Source organism: Aptenodytes forsteri, unplaced genomic scaffold (genome assembly GCF_000699145.1).
Source record: "Aptenodytes forsteri isolate BGI_AS27 unplaced genomic scaffold, ASM69914v1 Scaffold54, whole genome shotgun sequence".
Lineage (NCBI taxonomy): Eukaryota > Metazoa > Chordata > Aves > Sphenisciformes > Spheniscidae > Aptenodytes > Aptenodytes forsteri.
In genome coordinates this window covers 13523314-13546635 of record NW_008796044.1, presented here as the reverse complement: position 1 = coordinate 13546635, position 23322 = coordinate 13523314, and the positions used below count along the sequence as shown (strand labels likewise).

The 23322-nt window shown below is 42.3% G+C and overlaps 2 protein-coding genes across 6 annotated transcripts in view; one reads left to right on the top strand and one right to left on the bottom strand.

The window, feature by feature from the left end:
* The window catches only part of RUFY1 (RUN and FYVE domain containing 1), a 17283-nt gene extending 3577 nt beyond the window's left edge, over window positions 1–13706 (top strand). Inside the window, exons 2-18 of the mRNA XM_009285872.2 lie at window positions 111–284; window positions 633–750; window positions 1348–1449; window positions 1769–1892; window positions 3018–3076; window positions 3860–3925; window positions 4654–4723; window positions 5618–5719; window positions 6146–6262; window positions 6936–7103; window positions 8675–8772; window positions 9248–9367; window positions 10175–10304; window positions 11171–11265; window positions 11729–11777; window positions 11967–12044; window positions 12819–13706. Coding sequence (XP_009284147.1) covers window positions 111–284; window positions 633–750; window positions 1348–1449; window positions 1769–1892; window positions 3018–3076; window positions 3860–3925; window positions 4654–4723; window positions 5618–5719; window positions 6146–6262; window positions 6936–7103; window positions 8675–8772; window positions 9248–9367; window positions 10175–10304; window positions 11171–11265; window positions 11729–11777; window positions 11967–12044; window positions 12819–12962 — 1814 coding nt within the window. The 3' untranslated portion in view covers window positions 12963–13706. The remainder of the gene's footprint in view (window positions 1–110; window positions 285–632; window positions 751–1347; window positions 1450–1768; window positions 1893–3017; window positions 3077–3859; window positions 3926–4653; window positions 4724–5617; window positions 5720–6145; window positions 6263–6935; window positions 7104–8674; window positions 8773–9247; window positions 9368–10174; window positions 10305–11170; window positions 11266–11728; window positions 11778–11966; window positions 12045–12818) is intronic.
* A 1303-nt stretch (window positions 13707–15009) lies between these two features.
* HNRNPH1 (heterogeneous nuclear ribonucleoprotein H1 (H)) overlaps window positions 15010–23322 on the bottom strand; it is a 9398-nt gene continuing 1085 nt past the window's right edge. The window contains exons 2-13 of one of the 5 annotated variants that reach the window (XM_009285867.2): window positions 23082–23219; window positions 22033–22188; window positions 21692–21835; window positions 20034–20172; window positions 18854–19032; window positions 18573–18644; window positions 18360–18472; window positions 18056–18191; window positions 17802–17885; window positions 17616–17666; window positions 16401–16493; window positions 15010–15795 (exon numbers count right to left, since the gene is read on the bottom strand). In XM_009285867.2, the coding sequence (XP_009284142.1) occupies window positions 15671–15795; window positions 16401–16493; window positions 17616–17666; window positions 17802–17885; window positions 18056–18191; window positions 18360–18472; window positions 18573–18644; window positions 18854–19032; window positions 20034–20172; window positions 21692–21835; window positions 22033–22188; window positions 23082–23219 (1430 nt within the window). In that variant the 3' untranslated portion in view covers window positions 15010–15670. The other 4 variants (XM_009285866.2, XM_019473854.1, XM_019473856.1 and 1 more) reach the window with 4 other exon arrangements.

Below are 23322 nucleotides of genomic sequence, written 5' to 3'. Positions count from 1 at the left end.
AGATGGAGACCGAGACGGGGAGGCACCGCTTTTGTCAGCGCCGTGAGGGGTCAGGAGGAGTGCGTTTCTAAAAACAGCTTTTCTTTCCCCGCCCGTGTGCCCCCGCCCAGGTGCGCGATACCACGCCATGGAGGAGCGCGCCAACCTCATGAACATGATGAAGCTCAGTATCAAAATCCTGATCCAGGCGGCCCTGAGCCTGGGCCGGACCCTGGACTCCGACTTCCCTCCCTTGCAGCAGTTCTTCGTGGTGCTGGAGCACTGCCTCAAGCACGGGCTGAAAGGTGGGCGCCCGCTCCCCCGCGGCCGGTCCGGCCGCCTCGCTGAGGAGAGGCAGATAAAACGAGTCTGTGTCGTGTCTCGCTGTGTCTCCAGTTTGACTTCTGTAGGACGTTAATATTAATCACATACACCGTATGATGCTAATCAGTATTACAGATATACCTATGCGGTTACCTTCTGATACGCCCTGTATTTTGTGCCTTCTAAACTGTCAAGGTGTTTTTAATGCCCCCTTTTCATTGACATATTAGGAGCTGGTAAGACAAAGTAAAACGTAGACTAAAATTTGTGATTCTGGAGTTGGGAGCCTGTCACTTTTCCTCACAAACTTCTCTGTATACTCCCTTTAGTGAAGAAGACTTTTATTGGACAGAACAAATCATTTTTTGGTCCTTTGGAGCTAGTGGAAAAACTTTGTCCTGAAGCATCAGATATAGCAACTAGTGTTAAAAATCTGCCAGAGTTGAAGTAAGTTGATTGTTGGGGATGGTGCATTTCACTTACACTGCTGGGAAAAAGACTCCTTCCTGTAGTCTGTCGCCTTCCTTAATGAGATCTTGTTCCCAAAGAGAAAAACAGTGTACGCGGGAGGCATCGACTTCTCCAAGAGCTAAGGAGGACATCTCAAAATACTCTGTGCTTTTGATTCAAACAGTGCTGTCAGATTAACAAACAGCATTTGGAAATTTCTATAAGCTTGGTAGAAAATATCTGTGAAGACTCTGCAGTTATTTTTTTCTTCTTCTTTCCTTCACTTTTATGGCTTTGTCTAATTTTGTGCATGTGCTAGGAGTATTTCATTTGGGTAGTTCAGGATGATGAAAAGAGACTAGTTTTAATGCTAGGATGCATCAATAGTTGGGTTATGGTGGTAGTTGAAAATATGTATGTCTTTCCAAGTTAGGAAGATTTTACAATATACTTTCTGTTCACTGAAGCAATGGGATTTACTCAAATGCTTCTGTGTTCTGGAGGGAACACTTTGTAAAGGGAGAATTTTGAATTGTATAAGTCTCGTTAATAAACCATTTTGTTTTTACCAAAACATGCAACTTTTCATTTTAGGACTGCTGTAGGAAGAGGAAGGGCTTGGCTTTATCTAGCACTCATGCAAAAGAAACTGGCAGATTATCTCAAAGTACTCTTGGACCATAAGCATCTATTAAGGTAACAGTACAGACATATGTAGATTGTATTCACTGAATCACTGAAACCTTGCATTGCTGTAGTAAGAGGTCATTAATTGACCATTTTAAGCTTTTTCTTGCAACCTGCAGAGGAGCAAGTTGTTCATTGTTTTTGCAGTGAACCTGCAAAGGAACAAGTAAGGTATTTTCTGTGAGAGCTCTGCGTCTTCCACCTTGTGCAATAAATTAGCAAAGAGGGTGCTTTATAAGGACTACGTTACTATTTATATTATTTCAGTGATGGAAGCACCATTATAATTGTTATGATGTGCAGTGATGCCTTATAATATTTCTTCCAGTGAATTTTATGAACCTGATGCGTTGATGATGGAGGAGGAAGGAGCAGTCATTGTGGGTCTGCTAGTTGGACTGAACGTTATTGATGCAAACCTTTGCTTGAAAGGAGAAGACTTGGACTCCCAGGTGATGATTAAAGCTTAAACAAGATCAGTCTGTAGAAGATTCCAGTAGAACATCTACAGAACAGTTATACACATCCACAAATACTTTACTGAGATGGGTCCAGAATTCTTAAATGTGGTATGCAGCCAGGGTTTGCCATTGTTTTCATAAGCGGGCATTTGAATGTGTTATGATAAATCAAAAATTGGACGAACTGAGCTAATTACAAGAGATACATTGTCAAGATCAATCTGCTAGGGACTTATGGGAGCTTATGTTTTGAGGGGGAATGGTGGTTTCCTTTTGGCTTTGGTGTGTGTGGGCGGGGTGATGTCACATACCTCTGCTGCTTTAATGAAACAGCCCAGGAGTATAAGGAATGTTTTGAGGTATTTGAGGTCCAAACAAATAAATGCCTTACATGAATCTGTGCTTAACTTACTGTGAGTGTCTTGTAATTTGAGGCCATGTCCTCTTTCAGCCAATCTGGTTTACTTTTGAATTAGGTAAACTTTGACAAAATGGGTCAATAGCATTGCAGAAGTCTAACTCTGTTTCTAAGCTGTAAATTAAAAATATATGTTGCTATAATTTTATTATTATTAACTTTTTTTGTTCTTTAAAAGATAATGTTGCAGAAAATAATGTTGACATTATCCTGCCTGTTCTACAAATTATGAACATGGCTAACTATTAATGTCTTTATAAGAACTCAAAGAATTGCTTAAATGTCATATTTCCATAAGATACTGTTTGTTTTTAGAAAGCACGATTTAAGTTCTTTTTCTGGGTTGTTTTTTTTTTGGGGGGGGGGAGTGCAGGAATGTCCAATGTGGAAGCTTGTCATGTTTCCCACATTGAATCAAAACAAAGTACATAAGTATCCATCTCTTTAAGTAGCAGTTTATGGAAATGCTGTCAAAACAAATAACTGCTAGAAACTGAGCACACTGAATGTGGTTATTTTGATGCTTTTACAACAAACACTAGCTTGTACGTTTGCTTCAGCTGGGAAGAATATAGGTATTATCTGTCTTTCTAAACTTAAACTTCAGATATTTACCTTTTTCCAAATATAAAGTAATGCCTGCTGCTACACAGAATTGCACTGTGAAGGTGTGTTGATGTCTTAAATATATTTTTCAGGTTGGAGTGATTGATTTTTCCTTGTACCTTAAGGAAACGCAGGACAGTGATGGCAAACAGTACGTATGGTGAATTAGTGATTATAAATTGTTACATTTTTTGTAGAACAAACCTGTCAGTCTGTGGGAGCACATGAGTGCTAGAGATCTTAAACTCTTCTAATCATCCAAAAAAAAGAATTCAAAATAGATTTTGTTAGCTAAACAAAAGTGCTAACTTTCAAAGGTTGAGCCCATGGTAGTTTTACTAATACAGCGTTGGAGAGTTTGTGTCTTGAGCTGGGACCAAATTAAAAGCACCCAAAACTTCAGGATGTGTTTTTATTGGGTTTTAGGAGACATGATCTGCGAGGTCACCCACTACTAAATCACTGCTTTGTTTTTAAGCACTGTTTCAGAAACGCTCTCAATTAAGTAGCTGTCTTTGTGGGAGAGATCAGTTATGGAGGAAAAAAAGTACTTTTAGGTGAAATGTTAGGTGAAGTAGAGACTGCAACTGTTAGCATCGCTGTATCTAGAAGACCTGAAGTGAATGGAGGGACTTGATAGTTTGTGTGCTTCCAGCGCTTCAGAGCACTTTACTGTTCAGCTGCTGAGGAGAAGCAGCTGAACAGCTGCTTCATCTCCCTAGTGCTTCCAGTCTAGCTCGGGCACAAGTATTTTTATAAGAAAAGGAGAAAAGGTTTCAACGTGCTTCCAGTCTAGCTCGGGCACAAGTATATAAGAAAAGGAGAAAAGGTTTCAATGCAGTTTGCAAGTCTATGCTGAAAACTCTACTACAAACTAACACTTTAGAATGAAGGAGTTTCTTCTCAATCAATAAATTCTCACTTTTACAACTAGAGATGGAGGGATTACGGCTGTCCTTGACCAGAAGCATTATGTGGAGGAACTTAACCGACATCTAAGGTGGGATTTTCATCTATTCTAATGTACAGACACTTGTCCTGTTTAGCTTTTCCAGTATGGCTTTGAATGTCTCTGCTGTCAGTCTTGTAGATTTTTGTCTGATATTGCCTTTTCTGATTGGTTTCCCAAAATCTTAGTTTCATTGTAACCTTAAGCTGTCAGTCTTGTAGATTTTTGTCTGATACTGAAATGCCTTTTCTGATTCTTTCCCAAAATCTTAGTTTCATTTTGTAACCTTAATTATTGTAACCTCTTCTGATGGCATATGCAATGCAGAAAACAAGTCTGTGTAATAACAGTTGACTTTTTTGGGGACTTACTAGTGATTAACAGAAGATTTTGGAGATACTTTTTCAAGAGAAAACTATTACAAGTGCATCTGGAAATTCATTCCTTAGAGGAACAGTCTCTGTTCTCCCCCCATAGGTTGCTCAGTGGGAGGAGCCAGCCTCACTTACCCTCTTGAACATCAGAGAGGTGTTGAGACTGCAAAAGCTAAGCCAGAACAGGGCTGCCAACTAATACAGTAGGCTGCCAACTGTAGGCAAATGCATGGTCCTCTCAGAGCTTAAGAGAGACAATTGTCCTTCCTCTGGGTTTTTGCCAGCTCACCAAATTATTTCGTTGTTAACAAATACAAAATGGTAAAAGTATGGTTGAGGATAGGAATAAATGTTGAACATTGGCACTACTTGTACTGTTTTTATGCGTCTCTTTCCTTGCTGCAGTTGCACAGTTGCAGATCTTCAGAACAAAATAGACTGTTTAGAAAAGACCAATTCAAAACTCCAGGAAGAGGTTTGTGTCTGGCCTGTTAAATATTTCTCATAGCTCTTTTCCATCACAGGCAAAACTCCCTAAGAACATACCTTAGGACCTAAAATATTTGAGTTGATACTAGTGAAATGTGGGGGAGTGGTAGGACTGTCATGAGTTGGCTCATGGGGAAAGCTCTGTGGAAAGCTTCTACATTATGTTAGCTGTTAAAATGCTTTTGGGCACCTATTTGTTAGATGGGTTTCCTTAATCAAGTTTTTTGTCTTGCACTGGTGTCTCCACCCAAAAGTAATCATACCACTATAACGAACATGACTTGTCCCTCTTCCTTTTGCACATATACGTGTGTATGTATAAAAGAGAAGGAAAAGAATCACATTTCAATTAGGAAATCTTTCCTAGCTGGGAACTGAAATAGAAGCCAGCAGCATGCATGATAGTGGTTGTTTTGGGTTTTGTGGTGGTGGGTTAGAGTGTATCTGTGTAGTCCAATTTCCAATACTTTTTGGGGTATCTCCACTTGAAAATGCCATAAGGTTCCGCCAGTGAATGTCAACCCTGACTTGCTATATGACTGCTAGTTCATACCAGAATGGATACTACAGATCACAGATCTGTGGTGGATTGTAGCCTTCTACGCTAGGATGCATGTCTTTGCACAGTTAATATTTAAAAATAATTGATGAGGGCGTGAAGCAGAAGTCAAGTGAACAAATGTTGGTGGGCTTATTAATTTAGGCTGTACAGCGAGTATGGCTGCAAAAGGGTTGGGCAGCTTCTGTGGAGAATGAAAGGGACAAAAGGGGAAGTGAGCAGCGCACCTGCTACAAAGGCTGAGCTACTAACTTTAGAATTCCTCCAGATGTTGCATGCTTGTGCAGTGATTAAATATAGATATGTTCTCTTTGTAAACAGCTTGCAGCAGCAACTGACCGGATTGGATCACTTCAGGAAGAGCAGCAGCAGTTAAAACAACAAAATGAATTAATTCGTGAACGGAGTGAAAAAAGCGTAGAGGTGGGACACCTATTTAAAGATGATGAGGATCCTTAAAATAAGTGATCTCTCTTGATGGACTGTAGTTAGCGCTCTCAAAAGCACTTTGAACGGGAATGCTAAGCACAGTTTAGCATGCTACTGTGTAGGTCACTTTCTGTGTATAGTATGCACAGGTGTTAGATTTTGCTGTTCTTCACTACACACTTAAACATACACTTGCAGAAGGGAGAAAGCATGAAAAGTATTAGAATGGTTTCTTTTTATTTTTGCTCTATTCTTTGAAATTTCAGCTTATTAACATTTGCCAGCTTATTAATTGTAAAACAGTAGGATTTTACTTGAAATAGCATAAAGAAATACTGTGTTACGCACAACAACTTAAGGCATACTTTAAATACATAGCTTTGTGATCTTATGTGGCTTTTTTGCTGATGTTTCTTGTAGGTAACAAAAGAGGATACAAAAGTAGAATTGGATACTTACAAGCAGTCACGCCAGGGTCTTGATGAAATGTACAGTGATGTTTGGAAGCAGTTGAAAGAAGAAAAAAAAATTAGGCTGGTAAGAAAACTTAACTATAGAAAATGAAATGAAAGATACAGGATTCTGCATACTTTAAGGTAGCATTACAAATATAAGATGTATGCTGTGCACTTTTTGCAGCTATTCAGAATTCATAAATGAATTGCAAGCAAGACGCTGGACACTGATTGTTAACAGTGTCTGTAAAGAACTGGAAGTCAGGGCTTTTGGAATGCTGAAAATAAAAGGTCTTCCCCTGTTTAAGAACCTACGAGCATTATTATAGCAGAGACTAAGATCAAAACACAATGAGAGGCAACTGTCTTTATGGAGGAAAATACGGTATATGCACACTTGCACAGTGAACTGCTAATTAGTGACTGGTGAAGAGGCTGCCCAGGCTTGCTGAAGCCTACGGCTCTAAGTCAACAGCTGCCAGGAGAAATGCTTCATTTGACAGGCTGCTAAGTTGCACGCTGAGCTCTACGCTTCATGCCAGCCGATCTGCACCCTTGCCCTGATCTGGAGAGCTGAAATAGTATTTTGGTCTAACTAACTTAATGTATTATTTGAGACCTAACTCTTCTGTAAAATCATAGTTCAGTATTATCTCAGAGTAATACATAGTTTGTGTATGGGGTTATATGGGGTTTGGAATTGCTTATCCCTGACATATGACTACATAGCAGTAACTAGGAAATCTCTTTGTAAGGAACTAGAGAAAGAGTTGGAGCTACAAATTGGAATGAAAACAGAAATGGAAATTGCCATGAAACTTCTGGAAAAAGATACTCACGAAAAACAAGACACTTTAGTTGCACTTCGCCAACAGTTAGAAGAAGTGAAGGCTATTAACTTGCAGATGTTTCACAAATCTCAGGTATGTACACAGAGGAGAACAGACAGAACAGCTGTACGGGGGGGTCTTTATACATTAATTGTGCACTGGGGATGCATATGCACTTATATGTGTCTGAAGTAATACTTAGATGCAACAATTTTCTTAAGACTATCTATTTTAAAACCGTTTAATTTTTTTATTATGCTTCATTATTGGTATTACATTGAGTATGTCTGGAAAGAAAGGGGGTTTCCTTGAGTATGCTGCGTAGCGTGCCACAGGATCATCCAGCAAATGCTGAGACAAATGGAGAGCTCTCACAGGGGAGAGGGTGTATGCAAGGGTCCTTTGTTCTAACTACTGAATGATTAGTCTTTTAAAAAAATTACTTCGTGCAGCCAAGAACTGTCTTGCTTCTCCTTCCCATCTGTGTTGTCTTGCCTTTCACCTGCACCACATTTAACATTGTTTACCGTAAAAAACCAACGAGCCTCTCTAAACCAATAGAAAACTATCAGTTGTTTTTGTCTATCTCCTGTAGTCTGTACTCAAATGGTCAGCTGAGTGCTATAGCTGGTGGAAAGGCAAGGCCGGATTTGGGGAGGGAGGAACTCTGTGGTCAGGCTGGCCTCTGGAGCTACCAAAAAGTTGTTGGATTGGTTTAGGTATTTTGTTATACCCCCTTTAGCATAAGACCTGACTCTCCAGAGGTAAGATGGTTAGAGAAGTAAAATGAAAAACATTTTGCTTTCTGGGCCTGTCTTCCTTCCTCAGTCTCTTCCCTACCCTGGCAGTTTTTAGAGTTTACTTTCTCCATCCTTTGTGTCATATCTATTGCAGGGGGTTGGGGATGTTTTTGTGTTTTGTTTTGTTGTTGTTGTTTGGGTGGATTGTGGCATTTTGTCTTGTGTTTTTTCAATTGGACAAAAAATATACTGATAGGCATTTCTACGAGGAAGTGATGGAGTAGTAGTGTTCACACAAAATATACAGAGCTTGTCTCCATTAATGAAATACGAGTTTAACTAGTCTTCCCCTCCATACCCGGTGCCAGAAATCCAGAGGGGATTTCTCTCAATTTTTACAGATTGTTTCCTGGTGCCTGTTCAGGCTTTATCCAGGCCTTTGCCTCCTTCACAGATGCACAGAAACTTGCAAGGCAATGGCCAGTGAAACCCCAGTGCTGAGCTATGCCTTTGCTTTCAAAAGCAGTTATTTATTTTGTAGTTCTTTTGGCTTTCTGGTTCCATGCCCACTGAGTGCAGTTGTTATGTTCAAATCATAATTGATATTCTTATCCTGTCAGTTTAATCTGATAATTTCTTTCTTCAAGCTCATTTCTAAAGAGAAGATTTTTGGCTTGTAGCTGATCTCATAGGCCAAAACTTAGTACAGTTAAGTTTGTTTCTGAGCTCTTAACAAAACAACTTGAGGAGTGTCTGCTCTGGCATTATCAGCATTTTGTTTGGACATTCCAGTTAGAGCCAGGCATCGCCTGTAACAAGCTAAACATTCTTTATCTAGCGGCAGACTTTCATTAAACACTAACGCTTTGTGCTTCAGAAAACTAAAATATATTACCTGGAATATCTATTCACTTATTCCTACAGAATGCAGAGTGTTCATTACAACAGAAAACAGAAGCAATATCCTCTTTTGAAGGAAAAACAAATGAGATGATGTCTTCTATGAAACAAATGGAAGAGAGGTAATAATTACAAGCTCAAGAAGTCAGCACTTGAAATCAGTAGAAAGTTTCCAGCTGAAACCTTTATAGGATGACCTTCCATACACCTCCTAGAGACATTTGGGCATGCGTGCCAGCATGACGTTCTTTTTCCTTTCTCCTCCTTATCACCCTCTGCCCTTGCCTGTTCTCTTTTCCCAGGCAAACATGCCCATTCGAAAACCATAGCTCTTTCCATAGGCAGGCTGTTTAAAAACATGTTGACTTTAGTTTAAGAACAGGTGTGACTCTCGCTTTTGGGGTTTGGGAGTTTTTTTTTCCCCAGAAGAAACAGTTGCTTTCAAAAGTCTTTTTTTTTTTTTTTCCCCTCTCCACTAGGAATTTCAATTCAAGCTTTTGTAAAGTTCTGTATGGTAAATCTAAAAGAACAAAATGAGGGGGTGTAGGTAAGGAATATATGAATTGACAACAAATATACATGTTCCTTACTTTGTAGATTGCAGCATGCAGAAAAGGCAAGGCAGGCTGCGGAAGAACGATGCAACAAGATGAAGCAAGAGCTTGCTGGCAGGCTTGACACTTGTCGGCAACAGATGTCCCAACTGGATAGCAAATGGTATTTAATCTGATCAGGTTTTTTTTCTTCCCTTCTGCCATTTCTTTAAGAAGTGCTTTCTGCTCCTTCTGTGTTAAGGTCTAAAGAGGGGTAGGTTTGAATTATATTGGGTTCAGCAAGTGTTGACAGAAGTATGCAAGGTCTAGGAAAGCACAGTGCTTCTGTCTCGTGCACAGTTAGCATGAGGGTTTCGAAATGCTTTTTCCAGAACATCCAGTTTAGAGCACAGAGTGCCAGTAGAAATCTGGCCGTTCTGACTAGCAATGGAGCTTTCAATTGCTTTTTTACTAAATCAGGAGATAGATACGGTCATGCTTGTAGGCTGAGCATGTAAGTGACTGTCACCTAAATGGATTGCGGTTTTTGGAGGGGTTTGGGGGTTGAGGAGTGTCCTGGTGTTCTTCGGGAATGTTAATCCTCTAAAGATTTCTAATACCTATAGAAAATGCTTCTTTCACTGTTCAGACTTCAGGGTAGATTGTCACTTTTAAACATGGCTGTTTAAACACAGGTAGTCAAATATGTACTTGTGGGGATTGGGTTTGGTATTTTGGTTTTGGGTTGTTTGGGTTTTTTTTCTTTTTTCTTCTAGCCATTTATTGCTGCTGTTTTCTGTGACCTGAAAATGCTAATATAGTTTTTGATGTCTGCTGCCGTAACATCCCTGTTCTTTCCTTTCCCAGAACACCACTCTAGTTTTTGTCCTCTTTTGGACAAGGTTTCTTCTTCTCATATTGTTGCTGTCCTTAAGTGCTATAGGATATTTTTCTGCTTTAGGGTTTCTTAGAATGACTTATTTTTAAATAGCTCAACTCTGGAAAAGGAGTTAAAATCTGAAAAGGAACAGAGACAAACTTTGCAAAGAGAACTACACCAAGAGAAGGATGCTACCACTCTGCTTAAAACAGAATTGCAGCAAATGGAAGGACTGAAAAAGGTACGCACAGTGCAAACATGCCCAGTGTTCAGGATTAAAGCTGACTTGAGAACCAGTGCAATGTTTGCCTCTGCAGTGGAGTAAATTCTTCTGTACCACTCTCCTCCTCTGAGTGGTTTCAAAAGCTTGGCTGACATAATGCAAGTCTGCACATGAAGTGCCAAGAGAAGGATGGCACTTCCCCCGTGTAGGGCTCAGGCAATGAAAACAGCTTAGCTGGAGGTGGCTGAGGAGGCTTCTATCTGCCCTGCCTTAGCCGCGCGAGTGCCTGAGCCACTCAGCAGTCAGCAGCTGAAGCTGAGGTGGGATAGCTGGGGACAAAAAGCTCATCAGCTGTCCCATGGCGAGATACCCCTGCTCAGGGAGGAAATGGCAAGTTCAGAGCCTTCAGCGACTGTGTGAAGGCTTTCAACTGTATGTAATAAAATAAGAACCCGTTTTCAAGCATTCAGAACGACTGAATGTGATTTATCTTTTACGCACGCACATTCTTATTAATCTAAAGAGAGTTTGCTCCTGTGTATCGAGCAGTTTAGATTTTGAAGGCACAATTGTACACCAGTATCTGTCTATAGGCTCGTGTGGGCATGGGACTGCTGCATTCTAGCTATGTTCAAGGATGTTTAAAGCCTGAAAATCTTCCTGTCTTTCTGGTAAATATGGTTAAATGATTTCAGATTTTGTGCTCTACGAGAATCCATGGGTAGTTCACTCATGTAATTCTAAAAATCAAGCCTTTGAAATAGGTAGCTTTGTAAAGGAGCTTATTTTTGTGAACTGCTTGGGTAGTTTGGATAGACTGTCTGATCTAGGTTATAGGTCAAACCTAGCACACAAAAAACTTGATTTTGTGCTTAATTTTATAGGAACTGAGAAAACTGCAAGATGAGAAGCAGCAGTTAGAGAAAGTCTGTGAGGAGCAGGAGCAAGCTCTTCAAGAAATGGGACTTCATCTCAGCCAGTAAGTTCTAGGAACTGAACTCCTGTAAGTGACGTAACCTGGAGGATGGAGTACCAAACTAAAACAAATAGTTTTAAAATGCATCCAGTTATAAAAATCAATAAACATGAGAATTTTAGGAGGCCATTACTACGCATGGGAAACTAAACAGCCATGAAATAAAAGCAGGGGAAGATCCTTGCACGAGTAAGCTGGCTGAGACCGGAAAAAATACAGTAAATGCTTAGTTCTTACAGTGGAACTGTGCTTCTCCCACATTCTTCTGAATATACTTGAAAAGGGGGCAAACCCCAAGGTGACAAAGCTTCCTGGTGATACTGGGCAGTTCAGAGTTGTAACGGGGAGCTGACTGAAGAATTTAGAGTTTAGATTCAGTGGCTGGACGGTGGAATGGCAGGTAAAACTGAACACAACTAAATGTGAAGTCATGCAGAGGGAATTTTTTTTTTTTTTTCCCCCCCAGATCAAAGTTGAAGATGGAAGATATTAAAGAAGTAAATAAAGCGCTAAAGGTACTCTACATCTCATGGATGTTTTGACTAAGCATATGCATTTCATTTAACACCTTCAAATTTCACCACGGTTATCTGACTTTAAAAGGTGGCTTTTGAAAAATACCAACAAGGTTGGTAAACTGCCTTTGAATTTTATTTTATAAATTTATTTGTCTCTACAGTGACGTTTTCATTCCAATTTTCTAGGGTCATACCTGGCTGAAGGATGATGAAGCAACACACTGCAAGCAATGTGAAAAGGAATTCTCTATCTCGAGAAGGAAGGTAGTGGTGTTCAGTGGATTTTTTTTTTTTCCTTTTTTGCACATCAAAACAAAAATTGTGCTGTTGCATAGTTCGCTAGGGAAGACCCGACACTGCTTCAATTCCAGACCGTGTCGGCATGATAACTACGTAGAGAAGTAATTTGGTATTTCCCATCCTAAAAATAATGTTCTTCTGCTTGGGCCCTTTCCTTGGTGGGGAGCTGTGACAGGCTGTGTTCTCTCGTGATGCGGTTCATCTCCCTTCCCTGTTGACCTGTGTGCAGTGAGGACCGGAGGCTGACAGGCCGTGCTGTGCCTTTCAGCCGCAGGGGACTGCTGCCGGGGTCCTGCTCGGTGGTTTGGGACAGCGCACTGTGCCTGCACGGGGCGCCTGGCAGGCACTGGTGCCCCAGGCACTTTCCTCTGCGTAGAGCCGGGCCTGCGTGCGCTTTCCCGAAAGCCTGGGCCTGGCTGTGTGGCGATCCACGCAGGGCGTGCCGGAGAGCTGCGAAATGGCGGCAGAGCGGCTCCTCCAGCCCCTGGCCGGGCCTGCTCCGCCTGTGAGCCGGGGGCGGGCAGCTCCTGGTCGCGGAGGGAAGCCGGGCTGTGTGGGGATCACACTGCTCCGCATTCAGCCTGCTGCGCAGGAGGAAGTGCTGCTGGGAGGGTTGGGCCTGTCGGGAAGTGGAGGATGATGTCAGCGGACTCCGAAAGCTTTGATAAAGGTCTGATTTATCTCTTCCTGGTGCTCAATTTTTAGGCAGCTGTGCTTATTCTAACTCTCTGTTTGTAGCATCACTGCAGAAACTGTGGGGACATCTTCTGCAACACTTGTTCCAGTAATGAACTTGCACTGCCATCGTATCCTAAACCTGTCCGTGTTTGTGATACTTGTCACACTTTGCTACTTCAGCGGTGTTCGTCCAATTCCTCCTAAGGCTTTCGTAACCTTGACAGGACCACTTTAACATTGGAAAAGTAGCCATTATTTTCTTAATTCTGAATTCCAGGCATCTTCTGTGCAGCAGACTGTCTGGTCTCTAGTATTTGCCACTGTAAGACAGAGCAGCGTAAAATAATTCATAGGGATTATGCAAGCTAATGTTTCTCCAACTGGAATAATTAAGAAAATTAAACCAACTGTAATTTCCGTTAGAGTTCTATTTGAAACTAAACTGCAAATTCACTTTTCTGCTTTTTATAGATATTTGTATTAAAATTTGTATATGGCATTTCTATGTTTATTTGATCCCTCTAGACGTCGCTGTCTTTCTGCACGTTAACTTCAGTTCCTCTGTACCTTCACTGTAGGTGCTCCTGTGTGTTTCACGGGTTAGTGTACAGTTTTGTATTTGCTCTAAGTAAAGAGAAGAAAAGTCATGAATTGTCCGTAGAAAGAGCTTTACGACAGGTGTCGATGAACGTGCCTTCAGTTCACTGCGGAGTCACTTGTTCTGAAAGTCGCTGTGACCACGGTATGGTAGTTACACAATAAAAGCCTTTTGCAAAAACTGAAAGCAAGACTGAAGTTCTGATTTCCGACAGCTGTCAGCCACGTATCCCAGAAGAGAATGTTCCTGTACAGCCACGCACGTCGAGGGCTGCAGCTAGAGCTGCTGAAATGCATCTAGAGTAACCGACCAACATGTGCACGCGCACAGTATCCTCCTGGAAGGTGCCAGATAAAGCCAGTGCTCTGCAGAGGCAGCTAACTGCTTCCGTACTTCCCCAGCAAAAAAAGCAGGCAGTGCCTCTGGCTCGCAGGGACACGGCAGGGCAGTTGCTCAGATCCAGCAAAAAAAGCAGGCAGTGCCTCTGGCGCGCAGGGACACGGCAGGGACACTTAGCTGCCTTCACCAGCGAGGCTATTACTGACTCCTGCGTGTCTCTTGCCAATGATGTCATTTTCTCAAGCCCTGAGCAAGGTTGCCCTCAGGGCTGAGGCAGGCTGGTGCACAAGTAGTCTGCAATACACCAGCTCTGCTGCTGTTGCGTCCAGGTAGCAGCTGTCCGGTTACACCTTACTAACAGAGCCAGCCGGGTGAATCCCCAAGAGCGCCCATGCTGCTTGGCCAGTGCCACAGGAGACAGCAGCTCTTCGGCTGAAGGGAGCATGCGATCGCACACAGGCTGTTTCTTTCAAAGGCTTCATTTACAGCAGTACAAACCCCAGTGAGATCCTGCTCTGTCGTTTGGGTCTTCAGTTTCCCCCCAACTCTGCTGGAAGCTCAGCAGGGACACAACTCTTGTATCCAAACCTGCTCCACCCATGATTTGTTACTGCCATCAGCTTCCAGTTCGAAGCAGGTTTTTAAGAGGGCAAGGACACCAGTGGCTGCAGGGTGAAGTGCTCCAGGTTTAACCCTTTCTAGCTCCACTGCTGCAAAACAAGACAGGTTTTTCTTCACTGCAGAAAAGGACCTCAAATGTTTAACCCTTGGGAAGAGCAGGGAATGAGAAAGGGCAAATAAATTTACTGTGGCAAATACATGGAAGCAGATTCCGTATTATTCCAGGGGAGGTTGGTTCCAGTGCTCAAAGCTGTAACAAAGCTGTAACAAAGCTGTTTATAAAACCGCATCTTTCAGCATGATGTTTGACAAGCGGAATTTATTGAAACATGGTTGCACTGAGCTGCAGCACCCACTGGTGCAGCACTTCAGCTCCAAAGGAGAGATGACTACCAGCAAATACAGAATTGCCTTTCTGCCTCCCTCTGCAGCTTTGAGACCACGCCATGACCTTGGTCATGTCACAGCCTTGCAGCATGTCTGGCACCTGCAGGGCTGGTTCTCTTCGCTACCCCCCCATTGTCACCTCAACACCCCCAAGGCCAGCCCTCAGGTGAGGATTCGCCTTAGGAGTAGCCACAATGCTCACGGCAGGTGCATGTTAGAGAACCACGAGCACAGAGGAGACAGGAGCGCAGTGGCACTTCTGCAGGGGTAGCTACACCAGGCAAGCGGGAGGTCAAGAAGGAGTGAGTTCCAGTTTTTAAAAGGAAGATTTATTTAACAAGTTTCACTTAGCGCAATACACCTAAAAAGGAAATCACAATACAATGAAAGATTAAATCAAGGCCTCAGAATTTTATACGAACACCAAGACCAAAATCCTAAAGTAGCCGTATTGCGTCTCAACACGTTTCCCCCATTAACTTAAAAAAAAAGCTTTAACGTGCCTTACAGGATATTAAAAGAAATAAACTAGAACTAACATGCCAAATGTTCACTTTGAATTTCAGACACAGCTCCTAAATCATTTCTTTACAAAAAAGCATGTCTCTTTCAACATGTATTCAAAACAGTGTTGATGTAATATGGTATAAGAGCAACATTTAACGTAATTCAAACAGCTTTAACCTAAATACGCTTACTGCTTAAATACACTCCTACAACAAAACTAACTTGAGAAACGCTCAAAATTGTTTAACAGTTATAGTCTTTACTCAACTTGGTTATTACATCCTAGATGAATGTTCATTTCTGTATGTTCAAAAATACCGAACCTGGAAGGTTTTAAAATAACAATCCTGAATTCACTTACAGTAAAGCATAAATCACAAGCTTGTATTGCAAAACTGTTAAACTTAGTTTTTTGTTTTTTTGTTTTTTAAAAAAGATTTGACCAAAAGTCAGCGATTGGTTACATTCCCCAGCCACCACTCATGTTGGACATGTTCGACATGCCGCCCATGCCATTCACTCCCATGGACGCGCGGTTCCCGCTGCTGTAGTAACTGCTGTTCATGGCGCCCTGGCTCCCGGGGTCTGAGGGGGAAAACCGACAGCAGGTTCACAGCTGGTTCAGGCCGATTCGAAGCAGCATTCCCCCAACGCCTGTCCTTGCTGGGCCACCTCGTAAACACCACCTACTGTGCCCAATACTGCAGAGTGTCAGTTCACAGCTCCATACCCAAAATTAAGTTTATTGGTTGTTCAATGAAAGAGCCAGCTCTGTCTTGCCCTCCTTTTGAACTCAGTGCTTTCTATCACTGTTCCGTGGAAGCGCAGAGCACCCGGCCTCCCACGTACCTTCCCGTTTGTACTCCTGTACTTAAACCAGGTTGGTCTCCAGCTTCCACACTGAGACAATACAAAGTCATCAGAGTAATGGACATCTGGAAACTGGCACTTCCTACCCCTTTCAGAATCATTCCCCGCATTTCCTCCCCTCAGCTCCAAGCTCCTGCACTGAATCTATTCCCCCCTGGTTCTCCATTAGTTCCAAAATTCACAATAGCCCATCTTCAACTTTCAGGGCTCGTGCTGCCCCATCTGCACCATGGCCCTTCAACACCAGTGAGCAGCACCTTAAGGCATACTCGGCCAGCTGCACTTAGCCCAACTAAGAAACAGTGAAGAAATGCTCTTACCATATCCACTCATGCTGCTTTGACCACCATATCCTCCTCCATAACCCCCGCTCAACTGCTGGTTGGCTGGACCACCGTAACTGGATTGGCTTCCTTTCAAGTTAAGGATAAAAACGTTAAGAGCTCACCTGTCAGAAAGTCTGCTCATCATCAACATATCCACCCTTCACCAAACTAACAGCCCCGTACTCTGGCACTAGCTCTCCCTCACCCAGGTAGCTTTCTTCCTCAGTACGGAAGGAAACCAGCTCAAGGCAAGTGATCAGGTTTCTAAAGACATTCCCCTGCAATCAAGGGGCACCACAAACTTGTAAGAATTACAGCAAGTGCTCACGATTCTCAAGCACTTGCTGCAAGGTTTTACCTCTGCCGTTTCTATGCGCTATAGGTAGCAGGGTCAATCTGCTGTTGTATGCAACATACGCCTTGAGAGTCTCAAAGTTGGCTTTAAGTGGCCTCACACGAGAGCGCTGCCCAGGACAGCACCCAGCCCTTTTGGAGGCGTGCCGACTCATTAACCGAGTCACTCGGTCCTATACAGTCCTGACAGACTTACTGCTGTTCCAGACCGGTTGCACATCACAGCAGTGCTACAACAGACTTCTACTTAAGCCTAACTACTGCTCTTCACCTCGTTGCTTGCCTATACTCCCACAAAGCTCTTCTGCAGTTAAAGTATCAGCATTAGACTTCAAACATTTTGTAATCAAAATACTGTAAAAGCAGCTGTGTATCTACACACGCACACCTCCCCCACCCCACTGCCCTCAAGAAACCCCCCCAAAACCAACCACCACCACAGTTTCTGAGAAGCCAGGCAAGCCCGGTATCAAGAAGGGTATCTGCTTTATAGATACAACAGCGGCTTTAGACTTGTGCTGCAAACACATTTTAGATTTTTTCAAACAATTTTGGAGTTTGCTAGAGCAATTCAGACAGTTTCCCCAAATTCCAGATAGATTTTCCCTCACCACCAAGCCCAGGCTTGAATGGCAGGTCCCATGCAACAGATACATCCTCCATCACCAGACTATGTTCTGGTCTCCAAAAAAAAAAGGGAGAGGGAAGGAGAAGAAAGGACAGGCATCTCCCACTCCACTTCCACACCACCGCACTTTCCCAGGAGCCACTCGTCCCACCAGACGCACCACATTCAGCACCACAGCTTATCCAACCTATTCATTGTTTGAATGCATTCCCAAAAGGTTTATATACCTGGCAATGTGCTAGTGTTCCAATCTTGGACTACCCCTTCCGATTCCTTGACTGTGTGATTAAGACAGAATGTTGAATTTCAGTTTTTATGCCAGGCATAGAATAAGCAGGAGCTGTATAAAATCAGCCAGCTTCATTAAATATCAAGTGCTTGTTCAAAAGTGCAGTTAGACTGTTTACACATACCCATTGCTCCCATCATCTGACTGCCATAGGCACCACCACTTCCTCCTGCTGTAGAATTCAAGAAGAGTTCTACATATCTGTGTTCTGGAAAAAGAAAGTTTTGCCGTGAGAGCGTTTCACACCAAACCCACACGCAGTTTGCCTCGCTGCAAGTAAGGCTGCGGTAAAGCCTTTGGCATTCCAGCTACAGCAGATGCACTACACGCAGTGCTGCATTTTCCCTAAAGCCGCGTATTCAGAACAGTCGTACTTACGCATATTTGCTTTGTCTTTGGACATAGCGGCCACTGCATCCTCATGAGTAGCAAATTCAACGTCTGCCTCTCCAGTTACTCTGCCATCCGGTCCGATTTCGATGTGTACTCTTACAGGGTTCAGAGGTGAGAAGAACTACATACGAAACAGTCACACTGATTAAAACGCACCAATGCGACAGTTCGGTTTTACAGCAAGCCATTTTCTCTAAAGGAACGCTCGTTAACTGCGGTGCAGTTGACACATCCAGTAACCATCGCAGCATCTTAAAGCCATGCACTTAACAGCAGATTTGGAACTCACGTTATAGATGTCGTTCTCCGTAGCTCTGTAAGGCAGACCTCTCATGTGGACGCAGTGGCCAGTCGTGCTCTGGAAGGTGGATCCCCCGTCGCCGTATCTGTGGTCCGACATTCCTGCAGAGAAAAGAGTCCATTCTAGGTCTTTCAGATGTATTTTAGTTTCTTTTGAGACGTGTCGAAAGTTCAGTTACTATTCCTATTAGAGAAATCTTACCTCTTCCAAATCTATCAGAACCAAAACCATAGCCATCATTATACCCATTGTAGTCATCATAACCTCCATAACCTATAAATAGATTGGACAACATGTTCATTTCAAGTACGTACACACAAACACACTGCAGACAACTAGCATTAGGAAGTTCCATTTCTTCTAGGAGAAATAAAGCCGAGGACACATACAAACCAGTAGTTACAAAGCAGGGAAGACACTACCAGGTCCAAGTGTTGCTGCTTCTGAGATGAGCAGCTCCCTCTTGGACTCCGTATACTTACCTCCTCCGTAAGCTCCGCGCCTCATTCTTTCCAAGCTACTTCCTCTACCAAGACTGTTATATCCCCGCGTAAGACCAGGTCTGTCGTAAGGACCGGGTCTCTGCATTGCCAACAGCTTGCGTGGAGGGTCGTAGTGAGTGCGCACTTCCGCTCGACTACTCTTGAAGATCTCAATGTACCTAGAAGTGTTTCCACAGGAAGAAGTCAGTCTTTAACGCCTTCCACAAATACCTCACAACTTCACATTAAAACAAGCCATTTAGTCATAGCCTCGAAACTGGCGGCATATTTTAAGCCAGGTTTCTTTACATTATGTAGGCAATGACAGATTATTACAAGCACTACGTTACTTTCAAATCAGTGTATTTTCAAGAAATTACAATTACCGAAGGGTTTACATGCTCCTCATACTCCGCAGTATCCCAGCCTTAAGGGTGGGGGAGCAATATTGATTCCCCACCCTCCTCCCCCCAATTTAAAGTGTTAGTCAAAAAACATAGGAGGGACTGACGTCCGCTCAACTCAGCACTGTGTTGCTCATGTGGCAATGTAAACAGAGGGTTAAAAACCCAGTCTCCACCAAGATTTTAACCCATCAGGATGCTACAAAAAAGCTCTGCATGTGCTAGTGAACCCAGCCTATGCTTCAGCGATTCAGCGTAGGCAAAAAGTGCATGCTTCAATGAAAAATAGTCACAAGTAAAATAGAATAAAAACCCTTTGTGACAATTTCTTGAAAGCTATGCTTATTACATTGAAGATTAATACAGTAAGAAAATTTGTTACATTTCAACTTATAAAACAAGTTTAGAAAGTATCACATTTTCTTATGGTAATGAGAGTACTGTGCATGTCTTTAGAGCTAAAGGCATAATTGGTGCTATTTGAGAAGTTAAAGCCATAGTCTCTCAACTTCATCGCTTTCAAGCTATCAGTTTTGCACTCCTCCAGTGTTACCAAGTTTCCAAAGCACACTCAGGCTTAGCCCAATTTTATCTTTTGTTTTGGGTAGATCCAAACAGTCTGCGTCGCACGCACATTAGCAATACCTTGACTTATCACCGAGTTAAAGACCAAAACACTATTTCTAGTCGGATGTTAACACTTTCAGAAGAGAGAATATGGATTTAATTGTTTACCATAAGAAAAGTGACATAGCCAACCAACCATCCATCCCCACCTGTGCCCTATTCTTTCCTTGTGTTTCTTTAGAGCCTTTTCAGCTATTTCCTGTGAAGCAAACTGCACGAAGGCCTCCCCCGTACTCCTCCCCTGGAAGTCCACCGGCAATGTTATCCCATTTGGCACGATTTCCAACCCTTCAACCCAAGGACAAATAACCCCAGTAGGGGGGCAATATTAACATCACAAGCCCAGTCATGAGTTTTTCTTATAGCTTTAAATACACCAGAATTTTAACACTTGTAAGTGAATGGTATGTTGATTCTAGAACACTAGAAGAAAAAGCATGTCAACAAAAAGAGATCCACGATCACATACCATTCAGTTTACATTCTTAACCCACCCTGCAGAGCACAGAAACGTTCTGAGTGTCACGGACAACTCCTCAGATAAAGCATCTAATGCAGGGTGCATTAAGAAGTTCACATATTATTACAAACCTCTTCAATTCTGTGAAAGTATTTAAGATGAACTTTTTAAGATAACTTAAATTCAAACACAGCAAGTTAAACAGCTTTATATATAACAAGTATTTTTACTAGAAGGCACTCAGGTAAAATAATTAGTCTTACGCAAACATCGAGTTTCAGCATTAATTTTTTTTATCTTTAGGAGTGCTGAATTAAGGAAAAATCATGAGGTAATTTCAAAAGTATTAGTTTCTGAACAGAAGAGGCACATTCTGTATATTAAGCACATTAACAGTTTTTAAAGCTTGAATCACTTAACCACGTAAGAAAGAAACAACTTAAAATGCACATGCTTTGGAATTGCTCTTGTTCACAATACGTTACTGATTCAGAAAACAAAAAACAAGTTCTGAAGTTGCAAAATTGGAAATATTTCTACTGTATTTTAAAGCAAAACAGTAAGCTCAATCGTATCTTGTTACAGCAAAACATTCCAGCTAATTTTAACACTCACATTTAGAAATCTACTACTTTGAAAATACTACCAAGTTAAATCCTAGAAAAATCAATAGATTTCATTCTTAGGCATTTGTAATAGTATTCCAGTTCCTAAAACATACAACAGCTGCAAAAAAGTGAGAATGAGTCAATACAAGACCATAAAAACTTTAAGCTAGATAACATCAAGGGGGGGAGGTTCCCCCCCTAGGAAGGGGAGCAGTGAGGGGGGGAAATCTGTACTTGGGTAGAGTTCAGCAGGTTGTTTTATTCTGGAATCTTATTCAATACTAAATCTATGTTTAAAGAAGTCACAGGCACGATGCATGCCCTTCCTCAGATCCTGCTCCTTGCACTGAGCCCAGCAGTAGGGGTGTTCTACATCCTTCACTGAGCAGTGAGAACCAGCTAGGACTGTGGGTGGAAATATCCTCCCATCTGAATGGTTCACTTTTAATTTAGAAAGCAAGACACTTGTTTTCTGCTATCCTTACTTGGAACAGTATGTCCCGCTAAGTATAAGTTAGAGCAGCTTTTTGGAGTTCCCTCAATTATTTAATAAACATGTACTTTAGGAATTGATCCCTCAAGCCCAGATAACTAATGAAGAATTGCTTATTTACTTTTAATACTCATCAGTATGCTGTTGGAAGTACTACTGGGCAATCCGCGGTGGGTTTTTTGGTTTTTTTTGTTTTGTTTTAACATAGACCAATAGTGCTACAGCTACTACTTTTATCCCACATACCTGAAAAAAACTGCACAATTTCTTCTTTACTACAGCCAAATGGGAGTCCTCTAAGACGTACAAAACCATCATTAGCCGTATCAGGGCTGTTGGGACCAGTATGCTTCAGAACCCAATCCATTTCAACGTTGTTTGACTTGAAAACTGCAAAAGGCACTTAGAATTAATGCATTCTGGAATACACAACAGTTTTAAAAAGCCATTTGCCTCGAAACTAGTCAACTTATGATACACAAGTCCATTTGTCCTTTCACATGCATTTTAGAGACAGAAAAGCAATTAACCAAAAACCCATCAAGCACAAACACATTTAGTCAGTTACTAGACCAACTGAGTCAAACCTTCAACATATCTGTGTCCCATTGTTTCTCTGTCTTTTTTCAGTGCCAATTTCACATCCTCCTCTGATTCAAGTTCAGCAAATGCTTCTCCACTCGGTCTGCCCTCCCTGGTGTAGATGAAACGGATACCCAAAGCCCCATTTAGGATTTTGCAGTCTGAAAAAGAAACAGGAAGGCCAGAATTAATTATTACAAGAACACTGTGATTTCAAAAGTTTCAGATATTCTAAAAGGAAAAAACTAACAACAACTATCAAATTATAGCAAGACAACAACAGCAGCAGTATTCTTGCTATAACTTTTATAGTGACCGATAAACTAAGGGACTAACTAAAATGAAGTTACCCTTCTTGTCAAGTCTGAAGACTAGTAAAACATTAAGAATAAATGCAAATTCGCTATTTTCAAAGCTTTGCTGCCTCAAGTCAAGTTGAATGTGCTACCTGCTTTTGATCGTAACTGACTTAGACTTTGTCATCAGCATGAAGTGAAATAAGGAGATAATCAGTGTAAGCATAATGAACTAAATCAGAACCAAGTCCAATATGCCAAACTCCTGAAGCAGCTTTAAAACCTCTAGCCACTGAAGAAAGCATGGATTTATCACCACTATTTATTACTGCAGGATGCTAATAATTTGCAGGAAGGACACGACACACTAAACACTTAACACAAGAGAGCCTATTAGGACAGCACCAAGAACTATTTATTTCAACCTAAAGCAAGCATTTTGAAGTTTCCTTTAAAACAGAAACTTATCTCTTCTGGCTGCTCAACAAGCCAAGGCAGTTGTGGCTATCCCAGCAACTCACAGACTAAGCTCCTGCGTGTCTAGTTTCTGCTAGCAAAAGCATAGCTTTCCATACTGCATGCTAGCTGAGGCACTCGTTGCATTGCAAACTTCATTGGGTACTGAAGTGCCCCGAATGCTTTCTGGAACTGCTCACTGCAGCATTCCCACTGCCAAAGCATCCCCCAGGAGGAACCCAGAATTGACAACAGAGCCCAGCCCTTCTCCCAGACCTCTATCCCCCCATAGTTCTGCTTACCGGAGAAAAACCTCTGCACCTCCTCAGTGGAGCAGGACCAAGGCAGCCCCCTGACTTTCACCACATATCCCTCGCTGCTCTCCGTGTTGAGCATCACATTGGGGGTGAGGCTCGGCTCCGTCTCAGCTTCTGTAGTTGCTGCGCAAAACCAAAGCAGGCCCTTTGAGACGCCGCACAGCACGGCCGCCACCCGCACCCCCTCAGAGCGCCCGGCGGCCCCCTTGGCCTGTGCCCGCCCACC